The 21872-nt window shown below is 37.6% G+C and overlaps 1 protein-coding gene across 1 annotated transcript in view; it reads right to left on the minus strand.

Annotated features, from left to right (window-relative positions):
* Nucleotides 1-3585: 3585 nt before the first annotated feature.
* SEPTIN7 (septin 7) overlaps nt 3586-21872 on the minus strand; it is a gene marked incomplete at its 5' end in the record, with an annotated part of 98054 nt that continues 79767 nt past the window's right edge. Inside the window, 3 exon segments of the mRNA XM_080701526.1 lie at nt 3586-3680; nt 5446-5585; nt 10807-10942. Coding sequence (XP_080557652.1) covers nt 3641-3680; nt 5446-5585; nt 10807-10942 — 316 coding nt within the window. The 3' untranslated portion in view covers nt 3586-3640.

The following is a 21872-nucleotide window of genomic DNA, read 5'->3' on the forward strand; positions in this document are numbered from 1 at the left end:
GCAGCATGGGTCCTGTTGTCTGGAAACCCAGTTCAAACTCCAGCTCTGTATATCAGTGTCTGCTGGATAAATTACTACACATTTCCTATCCTCAGTTTCCATGTTTGTAAAAGGATTCTGTTATCTATTAATGATTAAAGATAATGCATGCAAACAACTTAGCTTGCTGTCTGGAAGAGTACAGTAATGGATAGTTAATACAAAATGGTCAGGGGAAAAATAATTAAGTACTGAGACTTCTGCTTACATCTGCAAGCAGTTTATTAGAACGAACTTCAATCTACTGGAGTGAAAAATGTCAAGTAAATCAAGTAAATGCCACAGCAGTCTTCATTAGGACCTTCTTCGGATCTTGATAACATCAACAACAGAACTGATTCTCCATATTACTACCAGGATGAATGGCCCCTAAAGTGGAGAGTACTGATAATTCATTGGAGCTTAGGAAGAGCTTAGAGAGCTAACTTTTTTCAGGGGGGGGGGTGGTACTGGGGTTCCTGGAAACCCTTCTACCTCCAGACTACACTCACAGATCTAGTTTCTTTTTTTTTAATTTTTATTTGGAAACAGGGTCTCTTAAGCCAGCAAGGCTGGCTTCAAATCTGTGCGATCCTCCTGTCTCCGCCTCCCAAGCGTGGGGATTACGAGCGTGCACCACCATGCCCAGCATGAGAGCTAATGATAATTTTAATTTCACTCTTTAGAACTGCTCTATAATGTTCACAGTGGCATGGTAATATTTGTATCTTTATACATACAACTAAAAATAGATGTTCAAAAATATTTTAACAAATGAGATCCAGTTTAGAGACAGGCAGTGATGGAGGCAATACCTGAGTTCACACTGCTGTCGCTACACTCCAGGTAATTGTGCTCTTTTCTTTACCACATCCACTGCTAGTTCAGTTTCTCCAAGAGGTTAAAATGTGCAGGTGGTTCAGATGGCGCAGGTCACAATGTCCAGGCAGTAATGTGACTCCCAGATAATGTGTTTGAGAGGCAAAAATCTATCTATTCAGCTTTCAAGATGAAAATCTCAGCTACATAGAAATAAGCAAACGTCCAATTCACTATATCAGTGTAACCTGTAAAATGTTACACTGATTAGGAAATAACTAGATCCCATTCCACTAGGTGGCAGTAAAATCCTACCAGGCAGTGTCTAAGAAATTCAATGGGATTAAAGCTTATTTGGTGAACTCTGCTTTTGAATAGTAGGGAAAAAAAAAAAAATCAAAGAAACCCTCAGGCCATATAGTAAAAATAGCTGTCGATATGTTTCAGAGTCTGGAAGTCAACAACCAGAAGACCCAAGAGGCCAGGCGTGGTGACACACGTCTGTAGTCCCAGATTGGGGGGTGGGGGTGGGGGGCTGTAACAGGAGGATGACAGATTTGAGATCAGTCTCCACAATTAAGCAAGTTAGTGAGAGCCTGTTTCAAAATAAAAAATAAAACAAGGCTGAGGATGCAGCTCACATGCAGAATGCCCACTGCAACTTGTATTTTAAAAGTCACACACTTCCCAAAAGTTAAACAAACTTTAGAATAAAACAAGGCAATTTTTAACCAGCAATGGCCATGAAGTAAGGGTAAATGCTTATTGAGGTATGCCTACATTTTTCTTAATGCCTCTTTAGAGCCCTACTTTATTTATTTATTTATTTATTTATTTATTTATTTATTTATTTATTTATTTACCAGGCTTGGGGATGAAACCAAGAGGCATTTGACCTCTGAGCTACACCCCCTGCCCTATTTTTTATTTTTTAAACAGGGCCTCACTAAGTAGCTGAGGCTGTCCGCGAACCGTGATCCTCCGGTCTCAGCCTCCCAAATGCTGGGATTACAAGCACGCGCCACCACACCCGGATGAGCCCTACTTTAAAAATAGTTTCTCTCTCTAGCCGGACGTGGTGGCACACGCTTGTAATCCCTGCGCTTGGAGGCGGAGACAGGAGGATGAGGCAGGATCATAGTTTTGAAATAGATAAAAAATATAAATAGGTCTGGGAGTGTAGCCTGGAGGTAGAAGGGCTTCCAGGAACCCCAATACCACATAAATAAATAAATAAATAAATAAATAAATAAATAAATAAATAAATAAATAAATAATAAAAAATAAAAAGTTTCTCGAGTGAACTTTTATGTAAAGTCAAAATTCTATACTTTCAAGACTCAGAACTAAGTATCTTTGAAAAGTAATAAACATCGTTGAAGCATACTGATTCATTTACATCAGCCTCTGAATTGAAAAATATTGGCTAATTAAAATGATCATTTACTTATTCCTACTTGTGTCGTTAATTGTAAAAAGTAAACAGACATGGTAAAATATTTTATCTTAGTGAAAATATACCAACCTTGTTCCAGCTTAACAAAAAAAAAAAAAAAAAAGGGAAACAATGTCCAGAAGCTCATCTAGATGAGCTGGGACTGTCCTCATCATGAGAAGAGTAATGGGTAGAGAGATGCAGCATCTCTTACGTGAGCAGCCATATGCATTCTAAACAAGACAAGGGGACAAGGGCTACCAATGGAGAAGGCAAACTCAAGGTGGAAACTTTCTTCCCAAGCATTTCCTCTGCATATCAACGTTAGGATACTTAGGACTCTGCACTCTATTACATCACAACATTGTTTATTATGTGAATTTTTACAATACAAACAAAAATACAGAAATGCAATATATGGATACAGCTAAATGCAGAATGGTGACTTTTTTCTCTCCAAGAGGCCATGATGTCCATTTCTAGTAAAATAAAGAGACTGCATATAGGTAGAAACAGGTTGGTCGTTAGCTTCGCAATCTGCCCAGAAATGATCTCTATAAATGCATTTTCCCCTGCTACTTACCATAAAGTGTAAAAAGGGAGTTAAAGGAAAGTTTCCTTGTTGGTTCCTACCATATGAAAGATGCTATATTCTATTTTAGCAAGGCCAATATATGGAAAATATCTAAATTAAATGTTATTACAAAAATGAAGCAGTAATGAGATTCTGGCTAAAGAGGGCACTAATGAGAATAATATATACTCAAAGAATCCAAAACAAACAAAAAAAGGTTGTTATAAAAAAGCTCTAGGTGCACTGTAAGCATATAGGTTTCTTTTTTTTTCCATGTGTATTTTAAACAATGGAAGTGTCAAAAAATAGGGTCAACTGTGTTAGACTAAATTACATTATTGTATAGGCTGCACTGAATGGAACCTTTGTATTATAATTATCACAGAGAAGCATAGTTTGCATCATATTATGGCAATTTATCCTCAATGAAAACCTTCCAGAGTCCTTTTATTTTGGAATATCCTGTAAACAATCAAACCACCAGAACATGATTGTATAACAGTAATATGTTCTCCTGCACTATATTGAAGACATCTGTTTCATTTAAAAAAAAAAAAAAAGAAAATGTAGAAAGGTACTTAGAGTTGTTACTTTCTAAGTACACAACACCCTAGACAATTCAAGGCATCTTAATCTCCATTAAGAACAACAACAAAAAATAGTAATTTTTGTCATGCTGTTAAATCCATCATTATGGATAAAACTGGTGCAAATTGGTCAAACGGATCCAACAAACACTGATGTCCAAGCTGGCGTATTGGCAACTAACACGTAACTGGTGGTCAGTAGAGAGTTTAAAAGATTTTCCCTTTCTTCTTGTTCTTTTCCAAGGTCCTAAAAGATTAAAGGAAAATAATCAAGATGAATTATCACATTATAAACATGAAAGGCAACATGCAGTAGCAGTAGTTAACTACAATGTAGAATTTTCAAACTACTTTTTCATTTAAAAAAAAAAAAAAGCTATAGCTAGGCATGGTAGCGCATGTCTGTAATATCCCAGTACTTGGGAGGCTGAGACAGAAGGACTGCAGGTTCAAAGCCAACCTCATCAACTTAGTGAGACTCTCAGCAATTTATTGAGACCCTGTTTCCAAATTTAAAATATAATTGGGCTGGGGGTGTATGCTTGAGGTACAATGCCTCTGGGTTCAATCTCTAGTACAAAAAAGAAGTTGTAAGATCTAGAAGTAAACTATAAAGAAAATGCCAATCTATAAAAGTATTTTCTTAAACAACCAGTATGTTTGCTTTCACAAATGTATTTTTGTCTTCTTTGGTCAAAAAAATAAGTAGAAAGGTAACGTTACAAGACTATCGAAACTTGAAAATGTTTAATTGTGAGAGTAAATTATAAATCCTTAAAGGAGCCGGGAGTGGTGGTGCATGCTTATAATCCCAAATATTTGGGAGGCTGAGATAGGAGGATCACAGGTTTGCCACCAGACTCAGCTACTTAGTGAAGTCCTCCACAACTTAGCAAAACCCTGTTTCAAAATAAAGAATAAAAAATAGGGCTGGGGGTATAGCTCAGAGGTAGAATGCCCCTCGGTTCAATCCCCAGTACTGGGGGAAAAAAATCCTTATAGGGATGCAACTTTTCCATTTTTAAATGGGACTAAGAGAAAAGAATAAAATAAAGATAGTATTAAGGTATTGAGTTTTGTATAAATTAAGAAAGAAGGACTGGTCAACTGTATTAGAAATTAGATATCCAATATTTTATCTTAAGTTTATCTCTATTTTGGTAGTGGGGATTGAACCTGGGGCATTCTATCTATGAGTCACACCCCCAAACCTCTACCATTTAAAAATCTGAAACAAGAGCCGGACGTGGTGGCGCACGCTTGTAATCCCCGCACTTGGGAGGTAGAGACAGGAGGGTCCCGCAGGCTCAAAGCCAGCTACGCTGGTTTTAAGAGACCCTGTTTCCAAATAAAAAGTATAAAATAGGTCTGGGAGTGTAGCCCAGAGGTAGAAGGGCTTCCAGGAACCCCAGTACCACCAAAAAAAAAAAAAAATAATAATAATGAATAAATAAATAAATAAATAAATAAACAAACAAACAAACAAACAAGGTCTCATCAAGTTGCTAAGTCTCACTACTTTGCTGAGGCTGACCTTGAGCCTGTGATCCTCCTGTTTTAGCCTCTCAAGTACTGGGATTACAGGTGTGTACTACTATACCTGGCTTAAGAATTTATCCTAAAAGGAAAATTCAAAGCAATTAAATCACACTCCTAAATGTACCTTTATAGCAGTGTTGTTCTCTACATATGTCAAAAGCTGAAGACAACTATAATGTATAACAACCAAGGGAAAATAGACAACTAAGGGAGGTTAAAAAAATCAATTATAATGAGCTAACTAGAGAGAATGCTATGAAGCTGCTGAACTCTAACTCATGGCAAATGCATTAAAAATACTATTATAGTAGAGAGCATTGTTGATCCATATGCGATTTTACAGAAACAATCGTGCTCCGGGATGAATGATAATGAGTGATGGCTTTTTAAATGGTATGCTAATATTTTTAAAAAACAGGAAAACAATTCTTTAAACATTATACACATGTTTCTTGAAATCTGGTACTTGTTACCTTGAAGAATTCTGTTGTTCTAGAATACGCTGCTGAGCTTCCCAGTTTGCTTTCTCCTCCTCAAACTGACGGCGCTTTTCCTCTAATTCCTTGTGCTGTGCTTCCAAGTTCTTTTTCATTTGCTCGTGACGCCGCTGGAGCTAATCATTTGATATATAATGGAAAAATGGTTTTAGGAAATCAAGAGGCAAAAGAATGGTCCATGCAGGCATCTAATGTTAGGCATGAGCCCTGAGTCGTGCTGCTGTTGATCAGAGGGCCACCAGGGAAGCGCTGCCAAGGACTCCTCCCACTGTGGGACCTGCCACCCAGAAGACAGCAACCCAAGAGAATAACCTTGGGCCGGGGGTTGCAACAAATTACAGGTCTGTAGCACTTTACAATGTACAATTATTATCTTACTATAACATTTTTCTTTATTCACAAATATTTTGGAAGCTGACCAGAAAAAACATTATTGCTTCCACTGTACAGATGGGCAAACAGTTGCAAAATTTAAGCGATTTGCTCAAGATCACTAGACAGAAAGTGATAATACCAGGACTTGAACTTAAGTCTCCTAATTCCAAGTTCAGAAAGCTGAGACGGGGTAAGAACATTTAAGTCCCAAGATCCTAGTAATGGGCAATTTCTCTACTTCGTACAAAGCAGTGGTTCTCAAATACTAGTTCTGATTACCTGGGGTACTTGTTAAAAATAATTCTTGCTTGGCATGGTGACTCATGCCTATAATTCAATTACAGGTTTGAAATTAGCTTCAGCAACTTAGCAAGACCATGTCTGGGAGATAGGAGGGGGTAAATAAGTAGGATGCCTCAGAGGTAGAATGCCTCTGGGCTCAACCTCCAGAACCAAACCAAACCAAACAAGCTCCAGAGAATTCTGGGCCTCATCCAGATATACTGAATTAGAATCTAGGTGGTAAGTGTAGAAATCTGGATTTTTTTTTTTTTTTTTTTGGTGGTACCGGGGGTGGAACCCAGGGTCTTTCTACCTCTGGGCTATACTCCCAGACCTATTTTATACTTTATTTGGAAACAGGGTCTCACTAAGTTGCTGAGAGCCTAAGTAGCCGAGGCTGGCTTTGAACCCGTGCGGTCCTCCTGTCTCAGCCTCCCACGCGCGGGGACTACAAGCGTGCACCACCACGCCCGGCTTGAGATCTGATTTTCAAACAAGTCCCAGTGGTTCTAAACGCAGATGATCCTCCTCACACTGAAAATGCTGTAAAGAACTGCAGGCTGAGAGGTGGGAAACACTCATGCAAACTAACTCCAGAGCCACAGAGCTCTGAAGCTAATCAATCATTAGGTAAATAATTCCATTAAGGCACTAGTCTATCTCTCTGAAGTCAACAAATAGACTAAATCCTGCTACACCAAATATCCAAAATCTGTATTTGCCCAGGAATTCTATTCTATTAAACATTTATCAGTAAGTTAATATTTTAAATTTGAATTACAATATAATTTTGTACAATGTCTTATTTTTTTTTACAACCTCAAAAAGCAACTTAGTACTTTATTCCTATTGCAAACATTTCATTCAATTCTTATAAAAGAAACAACCTAAGATACATGTAAGCAAATATAAGCCAAATCTGAGGTAAAATTTTCCTAATGATAGCAAGTTACTAAGAAAATAAAAGTAGGAAGACAAGAAAATGCTTCTAGGTATTTAAAAATGCCACGGAATTACACATACACAATTCTGAAGTCACCTCTGGGAAGCAGAGAAATAACAAAGGATAGCATGTAGGCTTCAAAAGAGTTGATAAGGCTCGTGTGTGTGTGTGTGTGTGTGTGTGTGTGTGTGTGTGTGTGTGTGTGTGTGTGAGAGAGAGAGAGAGAGAGAGAGAGAGAGAGAGATAAACTAGGGGTGGAACCCAGGGGCTTTTCTGCCTCCAGGCTATACTCCCAGACCTATTTTATATTTTATTTGGAAACAGGGCCTCACTAAGTAGCTGAAGCTGGCTTCGAACCTGTATCAGCCTCCCAAGCTCTGGGATTACAAGCGTGCACCACCACCCCAGGCTAAGGCTCTATTGTTTTAAGCTGGGAAGTAGGCTCACAAGTAACTACTCATTCTTTAATTTACATTTATGTTTTTACATATTAATTTTTGTGTTAACTGCACGTAAACAAAAATACAGGTCATAGTCCCTGGCTCTTAGAGACCCTTGAGTTCAGATGTGTCTCAAAGTTCAGAATTTTCAGGGTCTTTTTTTCTGGTGGTACTAGGGATTGAACCCTGAGGTGTTCTACTTCTAAGCTACACCCTTTGCCCTGTTGTTATTATTATTGTTATTTTAAATATTGAAACAGGGCCTAAGTAGCCGAGGCTGGCCTCAAACCTACGATCTTCCCGTCTCAGGCTCCCAACTATGAGGATAATAGGCACATACCACCACACATGACTAAGAATTTGACAGGTATTAAAAAGGCAATGCTGCTTAGAAAGCAGTATGGACTAAATTAAAAAAAAAACCACACACTATCTGAACTATTTTAGGCAACATTTATAACCAAATACTTTTTTTTTGCTGCTGTAAAATATAAAAATATTCACAATAAGATAAACTTTTAGTTTATGTTGCATTTTTCACAGCTTTTTAGGTTCTGAAATTGTGGAAAACAGGATTGTTGATCTGTTTTGTGACTAAAAGAAAACTTAATGCACTAACTGGGTCCAAATGCTGGATTATGACTGTTTAAGTAAGGACCTAACGAGTTAATTTCCTCTTCCTCTCATCTGTAAGGAGGAGATGAGTGGTATTACCTACCATGTAGGTCTGTGGTGTGGGCTAAATGACATCATACTTGGCAGATACTTGATTTTGTATTGGACACACTGTACTGCTAGGTGCAAGTAGTTGCACCCCCAAATAGCAGAATGAATTTGAAGATAAACTATATTAAACAAGGCTAAAAAGGTTTCTTCACCTGTATCTACATCTGTATCATGATGCTTTCCAAACATACTACTACAGAGATGCTATTAAGCACATCCTGGGGTGATGTTCCATGAAACAAGAGGATGGACATGCTTAATTAGACAGGCTTAGAGTGTTAAGGTGAACTTGGCCCAGATCTCTTCACAGGTAGGTCCCTTTTAATGGTTAAAAGTCTTCTTTAGAGCAGTTTTTCAAAACTATTTTACCATTCCGAGTAATCACAAAATTCTTAAAGGGCTCTTGGGCTACAGTCCTACAATTACTTATTTATGTAATATTACTCTTAGAAACAGGCCCTAAACTACATCAAATGTAAATTAAACTATTTTCAGATCTGCAATAGAATCTAATTGTGAAGATTACTAGTCAACTCAATTATTATTGTTTGGTCCTCCTTTGGATATATTTCCCGTATTATTCATTATGAGGAGGTGAAGTTGCAAATAGATAGATTTAAATATTAGGCTGATAAATAAAAGTAAATTTAATCTCCAAAATATCATCTTAATAATTATATTCAATATAACAACAATCAAAGGGTAACTTCTATTGAGGTATGATCCCATATCCTGCTACATTAAACTTAGGACACATATGACAACAGTAAAGTGTTTATTTTAAACAAGAAAAGCTCGGCAATGTAAGAGAAATTTAATGGACTAAAAGCATTTCCTTGAAATTACTCAATACTTTTTTATGCTATTTACTCTACCTACTCAATAAATTAGACTACTTTTTTTTTACATCTTTAAGGAAAACAAAATTCAGTAATTACAAAAGCAATGAGATCAACTGTAAGGATTTAACATAAGAGATCTGAATCTTTTAAAATATTTAGATACAAATGTGATTAGTGAAGCCATATAAAACAGGAACCTCACTATATTTTATCATTAACAATTGTTGTTACATTATTTCTCCTGTCATCAGTATGTTTGAAACATTTTATAATTTTAATTATAATAACAAATGTATGTTGAGAAAACTTTACCGTGAAATCATTCTATTTTGAGCTTGCCCAGAGTTTTCTTTTACTATTCTCAGATATCTACCAAAACAACTGCTCTAAGAATTCTTACCTAAAATGTAACTTTTTTCTACCTAATGAAGAAGACATCACCAAGGTTTTTTAATTAGTAGAAACCAAAAGTAAGCCTCAATATTTAGAGGGATTTCAAGATAGCAGATATATGTTCTGGGATGTTTTGTTACTACTTACCATTACCCTGTTGGAAATTACTTTGAAACTTTATTATGAATACAGTCCAACTTGTTCACAAAAATAACATATTTTCTCATTTTCTTCTTTTCCACTGTCTCTAATTTAAATTTATCCAGGCATGTTCATTTAAGGTTATTTCTCTCTTTCTCATTCATATAAGTAAATCTGGTCAATTATTCGTGTGTGTGTGTGTGTGTGTGTGTGTGTGTTTTTCTGGGGATTGAACCCAAAGACCATTCTACCTCCAAACTACACCCCCAGCCTGATATATATATATATAATTTTTTTTTTTTGGCAGGTCTGAGGATGGAACCCAGAGGCATTTGACCTCGGAGCTACACCTCTGCTCAATTTTTATTCTTTATTTTGAAACAGGGCCTCACTAAGTAGATGAGGCTGTCTGCAAACTGCGATCCTCTGGTCTCAGTCTCCCAAATGCTGGAATTACAAGCGTGTGCCACCACGCCCAGCAGCCTGATATTTTTTTAATTCTTTATTTTCAAAACAGGGTCTCAGTAATTGCAGAGGGCCTCACTAAGTAGCTGAGGCTGGCGGTGAACCTGGATTCTCCTGTCTTGGCAACTCAAGTACTGGGATTCCAAGCATGTGCTACCACACCCAGCTCAATTATTCTAACACTTGTTTTTATTCTTACATCTACCCAAAACTCTTTAGTTTTCTTATATTGCTTATACTGCATGATTATAATTCTATTTTTCATAACTCAAAAGTTTTTCATTGCTTACTATAACTTTAACAATTCATTTTAAGTATTCTGAGTACTATATTAGGTTTTTCTACCTAGTATACTGCATCCAAGCCCTTACATACTGAAGTATATACTGTTTTGTAACAAACATAGTTCTTGCTTTTATTTTCTATTTTAAAAATTAAAATATGATTCAGGCACGGTGGTACATGCTTGTAATCCCCACGCTTGGGAGGCTGAGACAGGAGGATCGCACAGGTTCGAAGCCAGCCTCAGCTACTTAGTGAGGCTCCCAGCAACTTAGTGAGACCTTGTTTCCAAATAAAATATAAAATAGGTTGGGGTGTAGCCCTGAGGTAGATGGCCCCTGCATTCTATCCCCAGTACCACACACACAGAAAAATTAAAGTATGAATCAATAGAAAGTTTATATTATTTTAAAAGAAATACTATGTCTGTAAGAAATAGACTAATTACCTCAGCTTCAGAGTCCTTCAATTTCTGAACTTTTTCTTTGACCTTCATCTCAAACACCTGCTCCATCTCCATCTCCATCTTCTTCATCTTGGCTACATGCTCTCTCCTTTCTTCTTCCATTTGTGCCAGAGGGCTCCTGTTATAACATTAAGAATAATCACTAAATGTCTATAAATGAAAAACTGCAACAGGTGATGAAAACAATTACAGTGTCTGGGTGCCATTATTATTTAGATGCACAAAAATAACCTTTGAAACCTTCTATCATTTCAAGGGACACAGAACACATCCTAAGTCTTATGTACAAATGAGTTAAAAATTCTTAAGAAACTTTTTTTAATTGAGAATGGTTTACATTTAAACTGTGCTTGGGTCCTCCCCCCATTTCCCTCTCCCCCCAGACAATGAGTGTCCAGGTTAACCATGCTACATTCATACTTTTACACATATTCAGATGTAGCTCCTCCATTAATCAACCTCAACCTTCTTCCTCTCCTCTCCTTCCATTCTAGCTTTGCTGAGATTTCCCCTCCATTATCTGGAGTCCCTCTGGTATCCCCAATGCTCTGTAGTTTGGGCATATTAGAGAAAACATATGTCCCTTCTCTTTCTGTGCTTGGCTGATCTCACTTAACATATGTTCTCCAGATCTTTCCATCTTCTTGTGAACGGCATGATTTTGTTCTTCTTTATGGCTGAATAGAATTCCATTGTGTGTATTTCCCATAATTTTGCAAACCATTCATCTGTTGATGGAGACCTAGACTGGTTCCATACTTTGGTTATTACAAATTGTGCTGCTAAGAACACAAGTATAGATATGTTACTGTAGTTCTCTGATTTCAACCTGTTTGGACAAATACCCAGGAGAGGTACAGCCGGATGATATATGTGTTCCCAGTTTTCTAAGGAATCTCCACACTGATCTCCATAGTGGCTGAACTATTTTGCACTCCTACCAACTTAAGAAACTTTATAACCTAGAACTCTTCTCATGAGGTTTCTTATCTAAAATTGAATCTGCAGTGAATAAGTCCTTTGAAAAAAATATCTAAAATAATCGAGGCAGAACTGTTAATAAGATGTTTCTCTAAACCCTGTGCACACCAACTCTGAAGATGACACATAAAGTGAACTGTAGAAGAAAACATTCCCAAAGTATACTCAGAGAATTAAAATAGTAAAATAAATCACTCAATTTTGTACTGTTTAAAGAAAATTTTAAAATTAATACATGTAAAATATTTTAAATTATATTCAAATTTCAAATATTAAAATCTCCTTTAAGACAAATACTGACATCACAACTATAATTACAAAAATTCAAACTCAAATGATATGCTAAAAATAACTACCAGTGAATAACTACAACACTATTTAGGTATGAAGAATAGGTCAAGGTTTCTTTTAATGTTAATGCTCTTGAAAATATTCATTCCACTTTACTCAAATATTTCAGTGTCTTGCTGGGCGTGGTGGCGCACGCTTGTAATCCCCTCGCTTGGAAGGCGGAGACAGAAGGATCACGCTGGTTTGAAGCCAGCCCCGCTGGCTTAAGAGAGACCCTGTTTCCAAAAATAAAAAAGTATAAAATAGGTCTGGGAGTGTAGCCTGGAGGTAGAAGGGCTTCCAGGAACCCCAGTACCACAAAAGGAAAAAAAAAAAAAAAATCTGTGTCTTGAATTTTTACACATGCTCAAAGACACAAGATAATGAGGATCAATTTTTTTCTTTAATTTTTTTTTTTTTTTTTTTGCAGGTCTGGGGATGGAACCCAGGGGCATTCGGCCTCCGAGCTACCCCCCCCTGCCCTATTTCCCTATTTTTTATTCTTTACTTTGAAACCAAGTCTCACTGAGTAGCTGATGCTGTCTGCGAACGACAATCCTCAGGTCTCAGCCTCCGGAATGCTGGGATTACAAGCATGTGCCACCACACCCGGCTCAAGGATCAAATATTTTTATAATTATTTTTCAAATGCTAGAAAAGACATTAAGCCAAGTAAAAAATTATTTTTACTTAACACTGACATGTTAAATAAACATTTTGATGCTGAAAGGTATTTACAGGGGAGCTTTATGTTAAAGATAGTATATTTAAAAAAAAAAAAAAAAGCTAGGCACGGTGGCACATTTTTGTAATCCCAGAATTTGGAAGGCTGAAACAGAAGGATCCAGGTTCTCAAACAGCTTCAGCTACTTACTGAAGCCCTTTACAACTCAGTGAGACCCTGTTTCAAAGTAAAGAAAAAAACGTAGGGCCTGGGGGTTAGCTTAGAGGTAGAATGGCCCTGGGTTCCATCCACTGTACTGCAAAAACAAACAAAAAAACAAACAAACAAAACACAAAAGAACACCGAAGTATCAGCACCCTATAGCTTCCCTTTCTGTAAGTGGGGCTAATGGTCCTACCATAACAATGTCACTGCCTGGCAAAAAACAATGAAACATCCAGGAGCAAGTTCATCGTCAAGACTGAATTTAGCCAGGCGTGGCGGTGCACACTTGTAAGCCCAGAGTTTGGGAAGCTGAGACGGGCGATCTCAGTTTGCAGACAGCCTCAGCTACTACACAGCGAGGCCCTCTGCAACTCAGTGAGACCCTGGTTCAAAATAAAGAATAAAAATAGAGCTGGGGTGTAGCTTGGAGGTAGAATGCCCTGGGTTCCATCCACTGTACTGCAAAACCAAACAAACAAACAAACAGATGGATAAAATACAAAAGAATGCCAAAGTATCAGTACCCTAATTCAACCCCAGGGTAAAAGAAAATAAGCTCTGGGGCTTTGCAGATATCTGAAAATTACTGAATACCCTGGGCCAACTTAAAAGAAATTGCAGGCCATTATCTGATTTTGTTAATAAAGCACATTTATAATGACTTCATAAAAAGAGGCTTAGAACATTGAGTCATACATCTTTAAATGGGTGGTTCAAAAAATAAATAAATATATAAGGTGGTTCAAAAAAAAAAAAAAAAGAAAAGAAAGAAAAAGGAGCTGTGCAAGGTGGCGCATACCTGCAATCCCAATACTTAAGAAGCTGAGATAGGAGGGCTACAGGTTTGAGGCTAGCCTCTGCAATCTAGCTGTTTCAAAACAAAAATAGTAAAATATGCTGTGGGTATAGCTCGGAGATAGAATACCTCTGGGTTCAATCCCCAGTACCAATAAAATTACATTAAAAAGCCAGGTATGGTGGTAAATGTTTATAATCCCAGTACTTGGGAGGCTGGGACAGGAGGATCACAGGTATGAAGCCAGCCTCGACAACTTAGCAAGGCCCTCTGCAACTGAAGAGAGGCCCTCCACAACTTAGACCCTGTTTCCAAATTAAAAAAGAAAGGAATTTAATCAAGTTTATGGTAAAATTTGTTAAACTTAATTTAGTTCCCAAATCCTGTTAGTAATCACTATTCCAAATCATTACTAAATTAAATATGAAGTGCAATCATCTCCAACAGCCCGTGCAAAGTTCTACACCTATTAAAGAGGTAGATTCAAAAGAAATTTGCAATATTTGACATCTGAGAAACTCTTTTACCCTTGTAAAATACTTGATCCTTTACAAAATGAACTGATAGTCAAGTATTTGCTCATACATTTCTCTCTTTTTTTCTTTTTTTTTTGGTGGTACTGGGTATGGAATCTTTCTACCTCTGGGATACACTCCCAGACCTATTTTATATTTTATTTGGAAACAGGGTCTCTTAAGCCAGCAAGGCTGGCTTCGAACCTGCGCGATCCTCCTGTCTCCACCTCCCAAGCATGGGGATTACAAGCGTGCGCCACCATGCCCAGCCATACACTTCTAAAGTAGATTTTTGAGGCCTCTCACTAGAAAATATGACCTTTCAGATCTCTTTAATTTTTTAGTTTATTAGTACTCCACTTCCAGTCATCTTTATTGAAGTGATATTTAGAAAATTATAATAACAAAACTGCTTACGATGTACAAAATTCAGGGGAAAGAATCACTTTTTATCATTATGTTATTTCCCCCCAAGGGAAACTTAAATATGGTTGAAAAAAAAATTTAAGTTACATTTCTGCCTGTCTGCTTTTTAATGGGAAGCTTCCCCACCCTATAGATATGCTAGAAGCTTATAAATTAAACTTGTCAGAGAAATTAATTGCAATCCTGACCAAAATATAAGTCTGGAAAAAAGGAAAAGAAAACTGAATATCAAATAAAGTCCCTAGAAAATATAACCTAAATTTCTTCAAGGTTTCCTTTCAAAACAAAATTATTGTGCCGGGCATGCTGGCTCACACTTGTAATCCCTGCACTTGGGAGGCTGAGAGACAGGAGGATTGCAGATCGCACAGATTCAAAGCCAGCCTCAGCTACTTAGTGAGACCCTGTTTCCAAATAAAATATAAAATAGGTCTGGGAGTATAACCCAGAGGTAGAAAGGCCCTGGGTTCCACCCCTAGTACATCAAAAAAAAAAAAAAAATTATTGTAAGCCACCAGATGATTCTCTCTTTGGGTGACCAGTAAGAGAACACCTATTGACCTAGTAAGGTTCTATTGAGCTTGTTACTGAACCCACAATTTAAATTATGCGTGTATAGCAAGGTGTGGTGGCACACTCCTGTAATCCCTGTACTTAGGGAACTGAGACAGGAGGATCACTGGTTTTAGACCAGCCTCAGCAACTTAGACCCTGCTTCAAAGTAAAAAATAAACTAGGAATGAGGCTGGAGGTCAGAGGTTGAATGCCACAGTACCATAAAAATAAAAGTATACGTATGCTCTTTCTGAAGAAAACACTAAGCAAGTAAAGTCAACATTTTTGTACCAATAGTTATTAAGCCATTATGTATTTGGACACATTGCAGTTTTCACACCAAAATTTCCAAAGAAATTTAATTTAAACAGATTTCAAAGATCAACAAAAATTTCCAAAAGGTAAACAACATTGTCAATACTTTATTTTGCCTGATGAGAATATTAAAACCAAACATAAAACTCAAACTAAATATGTGCAATATATTTTTATAAAAGTACATTTGAACCAAAAGTAAAGGTCATACAAATTTAATTTGTGGGTAAGCTTTCATAATTTTCAGGAAAAAAAAACAATTTGTTTAAAGGTGATTTTATGTAAAAGGAATAAGGGACATAAAGGGAGAAGTAGATAAAACTTTAAGAAGCAGATTAGTAAAAGGATATCCAGCCCCTTATACACACAGAGAGAATTGAATCCAGGGCATTCTACCTCTGAGCTATACCCCAGCTTTATTTTCTTTTAATTCTGGTCTCACTAAGTTGTTGAGGGCCTTGCTAAGTTGTTGGGCTGGCCTCCAACTTGCAATCCTTTTGTCTCAGCCTTCCAAATACTGCAGTTACAGGTGTGTGCTACCAAACCCAACTCCACCCCTTTCTACTGAAACATCCCTTGTTTGTAATCCCAGTAGTTGGGAGGGTGAGAACTTGTTTCAAAATAAAGAATAAAGAACAGGGCTGGAGTGTAGCTTGGAGGTAGAATGCCCCTCCCCTGTACTGCAAAACAAACAATAAAAAAAAAAATAAAAAAAAAATAAAAACCCTCCCTTGAATCTTATTTGGTTGGGGAGTCCAACCTTTTCGCTGCTTCCAACCACCACAGAACCTTACATACAGAAAATTTTAAGATGTACACTCCTAGAGGATTTAAGAAGTATGGAAAAAGAGATGCTCTGATATTTTCTTTGCCAGAAAAAAAGGTAATAAGGCCGGGCGTGGTGGCGCACACTTGTAATCCCCGCGCTTGGGAGGCAGAGACAGGAGGATCGCGCAGGTTCGAAGCCAGCCGCGCGCGCTGGCTTAGGAGACCCTGTTTCCAAATAAAAATGTAAAAATAGGTCTGGGAGTGTAGCCCGGAGGTAGAAGGGCTTCCAGGAACCCCAGGACCACAAAAAAAAAAAAAAAGAAGAAGAAAAAAAGGTAATATCTGGCAGTTGCTAAGAATAGTACCCCTGTTCTCTAGACTCGGGCCTTGAGAGAAAGTAGTATTTGATTAGAAAAGTTCGGCTAAAAAGTTCTTTCAGATTTTTTTTTTTTTTTTTGTGATCCTGGGGTTCCTGGGAGCCCCTCTACCTCTGGGATACACTCCCACGGGCCACACTCCCAGACCTATTTTTTAACTATTTTATTTGGAAACAGGGTCTCTTAAGCCAGTGAAGCTGGCTCCGAACCAGCACAATCCTCCTGTCTCCGCCTCCCAAGCGCGGGGATGACAAGCGTGCGCCACCACGCCCGGGTGTTGTCAGATTTTAACTACACATTTTCATTCCTGGTTTAAGACCTTCCACAACAACTGTTCCAGGACTATGAACAGAAAAGTACATTGTCAGACATCATGTATATTTACAAACCAAGTACTTTTATTCCATGGCTCAGCACATTCTGTGTGTGTGTGTGTGTGTGTGTGTGTGTGTGTGTGTGTGTGTAGGGGGGCTTTCTACCTCTGGGCTACACTCCCAGACCTACTTTTTTAATATTTTATTAGAAACAGTTGTCTCACTAAGTAGCTGAGACTGGCTTTGAACCTGCGCGATCCTCCTGTCTCCGCCTCCCAAGCGCGGGGATTACAACAAGCGTGCGCCACCACGCCCGGCTCAGCACATGCTACTGTTTGCCTAAAACGGCCTCAAAATTTAAATATAAGATAAACGGATCTAACTTTACTACCTGATGTCTAACATCTTTAAAAAAGGTCAACTTACGTTATAAACCAAAAGGTAATAATACTTACACTAAGTGCACATTGCCATATGAAGGTTAATTTACCTATACATTTTGAATAGGTGTGCTTGTTGTGTATGTGTGTGTGTGATTGAGCATGCACATATATGTGTGTGTGTCTGAAGTAGTAAAGGCAGCGGGAAAACAGGTCCATCAGTAACCAAAAGATTAATTTCCAAACCTCAACTTCCATACAGATTCTTCTAGTATGATCTGCCTGAAAATTCCCAGTTACTGCAAGCCCGTCTTTCACTCTGTAGAGGGCCGATGCCTCGCCCACTAAGGTACTTGACCTTCAGTGACATAAAACGTCAGTCTCAGTAGTAAAAATTTTTCTATTATGGGCTATATGTGCAATGGAATTCTATTCATTATAAAGAACAAAATCATGAGTGACATTTGCAGGAAAATGGATGGACCTGGAGGACATTATGTTAAGTGAGATTAGCCAATTACAAAAAGTGAAAGGTCATGTATCTTTTTTTTCTCATAGGCGGAAGCTAGGGATACAAGAGAGACTTTGGATAATGGAAGAGAAACTCCAGTGGATACAAGCGGTCTAGGGGAGGGGGAAATGAATGCAGGAAACACTTCCACTGACTTTACGTTCATATGTGAAATTACCCATGCACTCTCCAAGTCATGTATGGGGAAGGATAGGTATCAGGAAAGCTCAAACAAGAGCTGTGTATTTATGTCCCTATCACTCTGAACCACATTACATGTGGAACTATAATGTGCCAACAGAAGTATATAAAAACGTTTCTGTCAAGGGCAAGTGTGATTTTAGATGTTAGAAACATGGTATCTGGGACCATGTTGGTCCCGTTCTAAATTCAGATACAGTGGGGTGAGGTGGTTGGGGTTGGAGTACTGGCAATTGTTTTTATGACTCTACCTCTTGTATTCCAAGATCGTCATAGCCTAAACTTCTCCCAGCTACCATTATTAAAGGACACATTGCTAATGGATAAAGAGTCCTACTAGAGCAAAACAAAAAGAACATCTGTAAGAAGTCTAAACTAACGCTGTTAATAGATGTAAACATTGGTCTTTCTTTTTATACAGCACATAGCTATATTTTGTCTATAGCACATAGCTATAAAAAACAGCACCATAAGTTGCTGGTACTGATTTTTAAAAAATTAAAGAAAGCTGGGTGTGATGGCACACTCTTATAATCCAGTACTTGGGAGATTGAGACTGGAGGATCACAGGTTCACAGCCAGCCTCAGGAACTTAACTGAGGCTCTCTGCTACTTACTGAGAACCTGTTTTGAAACAAAAAATAAAAATGGGCTAAGGGTGTAGGTATGAGATAAAATATCCCTGGGGTTCAATCCCTAATACAAAAAATAACTAGGGAATTTATATAACAAGTGAATAAACTTCATAGTGACTTCTTTCAGATTTTGTATGTGTTATTCAGTGAAATAGTAAAATTCTAATTTATTGATACTTAGATTAAACTCAGGGTCACTCTACCACTGAGCAACATCATTAGTACCTTTTCTAAAAATTTTGAAGCACGGTCTCATTAACTTGCCCAGGTTGGCCTCAAACGTGCAATCTTCCTGTCTCGGCCTCCCAAAACTAAGAATACAGGCATGTGACATTGTGTTTTCAAATTAAAAAAAAAAAAAATACATTAAAAAAAATAGGTCTGGGAGTGTAGCTCGGAAGTAGAAGGGTTTCCAGGAACCCCAGTATCACCAAAAAAAAAAAAAAAATCTATTTAAATAATATCAAATAAATATTTCATTTACAGTAAATCTCTAGGTGGTCCAATCTTTAAAAATGTTTATCTCTCTACTTAATATTATCATAAAGTAATATGTTAACTCTCTTGGAGCAATTTGCTTTTTAGCAGTATGAAATTTTCTCTTTTTCCTTCCTTCCTTCCTTCTTCCTTTCTGTCTGTCTTTCTTTTTTGGTGGCACCAGGAATTGAACCCACCAGCCCTATTCATTTCTTGTTTGGAAATCGGGTCTTACTAAGTTGAGGAGGGCCTTGCTAAGTTGTCAAGGCTGGCTTCCATCCTGCAATCCGCCTGTCTCAGCCTCCCAAGTACTGGATTACAAGCTTAAGCCGCCATGTCCAGTTTCTTTTTCTTCTTCTTTTTTTTTTAATACTCGAGATTGAACATATGGGTATTCTAACTCTGAGTCACACCCCCAGCCTTAGTTTATCTTTATTTTGAAACAAGAGCCTCACCAAATTGCTGAGGCTGGCTGCAAACCTGCAATGTTTCTGTCTCAGCCTCCCAAGTACTGGGATTAAACAAATGGGCCACCATGCCCAGCTCTTTTTTTTTTTTTCTCTTTAATTTGTATAGGCGAAGTTTAGTTTGCCTATGAAAACCATGATTCATCTCAAAATACATTTTGAATAAAATTGTTTTATTTCTATGTTCTATGTTTTTTGCCTAGTTAATAGTTTAACTCAAGTTAAATGCACAAAGTAGAATTTTGTATAAGGTAAAGACTTTTTTTTTGGTGGCACTGGGGTTTCTGAAAACCCTTCTACCTCTGGGCTACACGTCCAGACCTATTTTATATTTTTTATTTGGAAAGAGGGTCTCTTAAGCCAGCAAGGCTGGCTTCAAACCTGCGTGATCCTCCTGTCTCCGTCTCCCAAGCGCGGGAATTACAGGCATGCACCACCACGCCCGGCAAGACTTTTTAATGATACTGTAAGGTTTAGTACTTTTCTCTGAATTACCTTACCTGTACCCAAGCAGGGATATCCCAAATGTGCTTTAATAATCATAAATTTGAAATGTGGGAATAACTTATGTCTAGAATTTTTAAAACTGTGTTAAATTTAAAAAATGAACAGTAAGTGCGTACACTGAATAAAAAAAAATATGTACTGGCAATACATATGCCTCTAACAAATTAACAAATTATCAGTGGCTCTGTGTATGTTTTTCTTCTATATAACTAAAAAGTCACGTCAATTAAATGGTACTTAGATTATAATTTTATGAGTAATATTCACTATTGTGAATCTTTTTATTTTTGTCCTATGGTTGTTAAATAAAAAATTTGCTAAGAAAGCGATAAAAGGCCATGCACCGCACCTTACCTTAAATAGAATGTCATGTTTTTAAATTTTAAAAAAAGTATTTTTCTATTCTATCATAAGGAATGTAGACTGTCACTAAACAACAGTATTGCTATTTTGAGAACTTGTTTTTTTCATTATTTATATAGATGATCATTCAGGCTTATCTTCTAATGATAGCTAATACAAATGCATATTACTTAAAACGGTTTTCATTACAGTTTTGGTCCTTAACTATTCTAAATAGAGAGAAGGGCACAGGCATAATTACCAAGAACCCTAGCAACTTTCTCACACATCCTTCTTCCCTTCCCATCAGGAAACCAACACAGTTTGAGATACAGTCTCAAAAGGGCAAAGCTACATGCTATTCTCATAATCATACTATTATGAGTCATGCTTTGCTCACAATCAATAGAAGAAATCCAAACACTAGCTAATTTACTCCTTCAAAAATACACAATAGGAATAGAGAAAGTAACAAGTCTACATTCCTCTATCCCTTTTGTTTGATCCTGTCCCTTGTTTCCATGTAAGCTTGGTGAAACATCTAAATGGTATAAAGATGCTTCTATTAAAAGTAGAAATTCATGCCAGGCGTGGTGGCACATGCTTGTAATCCCCGTGCTTGGGAGGCGGAGACAGGAGAATCGCACTGGTTCGAAGCCAGTCTCGCTGGCTTAAGGGACTCTGTTTCCAAAAAAATATATAAAATAGATCTGGGAGTGTACCACCAAAAAAAAAAGTGGAAATTCAAACTGGGCATGGTGGCACATACGTGTAATCCCAGCGCTTGGGTTGCTGAGACAAGAGGATTGCATAGGTTCGAAGCCAGCCTCAGCTACTTAGTGAGGCTCTCAGCAACTCAGTGAGACCCTGTTTCCAAATAAAACATAAAATAAGTCTGGGAGTAGAGCCTGGAGGTAGAAAGCCCCTGGGTTCCACTCCTGGCAACACACACACACACACACACACACACACACACACACACACACGTAGAAATTCTATGTTTATTCTTCTTAAAGAAAACAGGATATGTATCTTAAACTAAAATGAGCTTAGGACATCTTGATATTCTCTATCCTCAAAATATTATTTGTTATAAAATCTATTTGATTTTCAACAGAAATTCTATTAAATATGTGGTATATCAGTTATAAAGATGATGGCAAATGACCAGATAAGAATAAATGGTTCAGCTGGGTGTGGTGGTGCATGCTTGTAATCCCCATGCTTGGGAGGCGGAGACAGGAGAATCGCACTGGTTGGAA

Source organism: Muscardinus avellanarius (genome assembly GCF_963383645.1).
Source record: "Muscardinus avellanarius genome assembly, chromosome: 9".
Lineage (NCBI taxonomy): Eukaryota > Metazoa > Chordata > Mammalia > Rodentia > Gliridae > Muscardinus > Muscardinus avellanarius.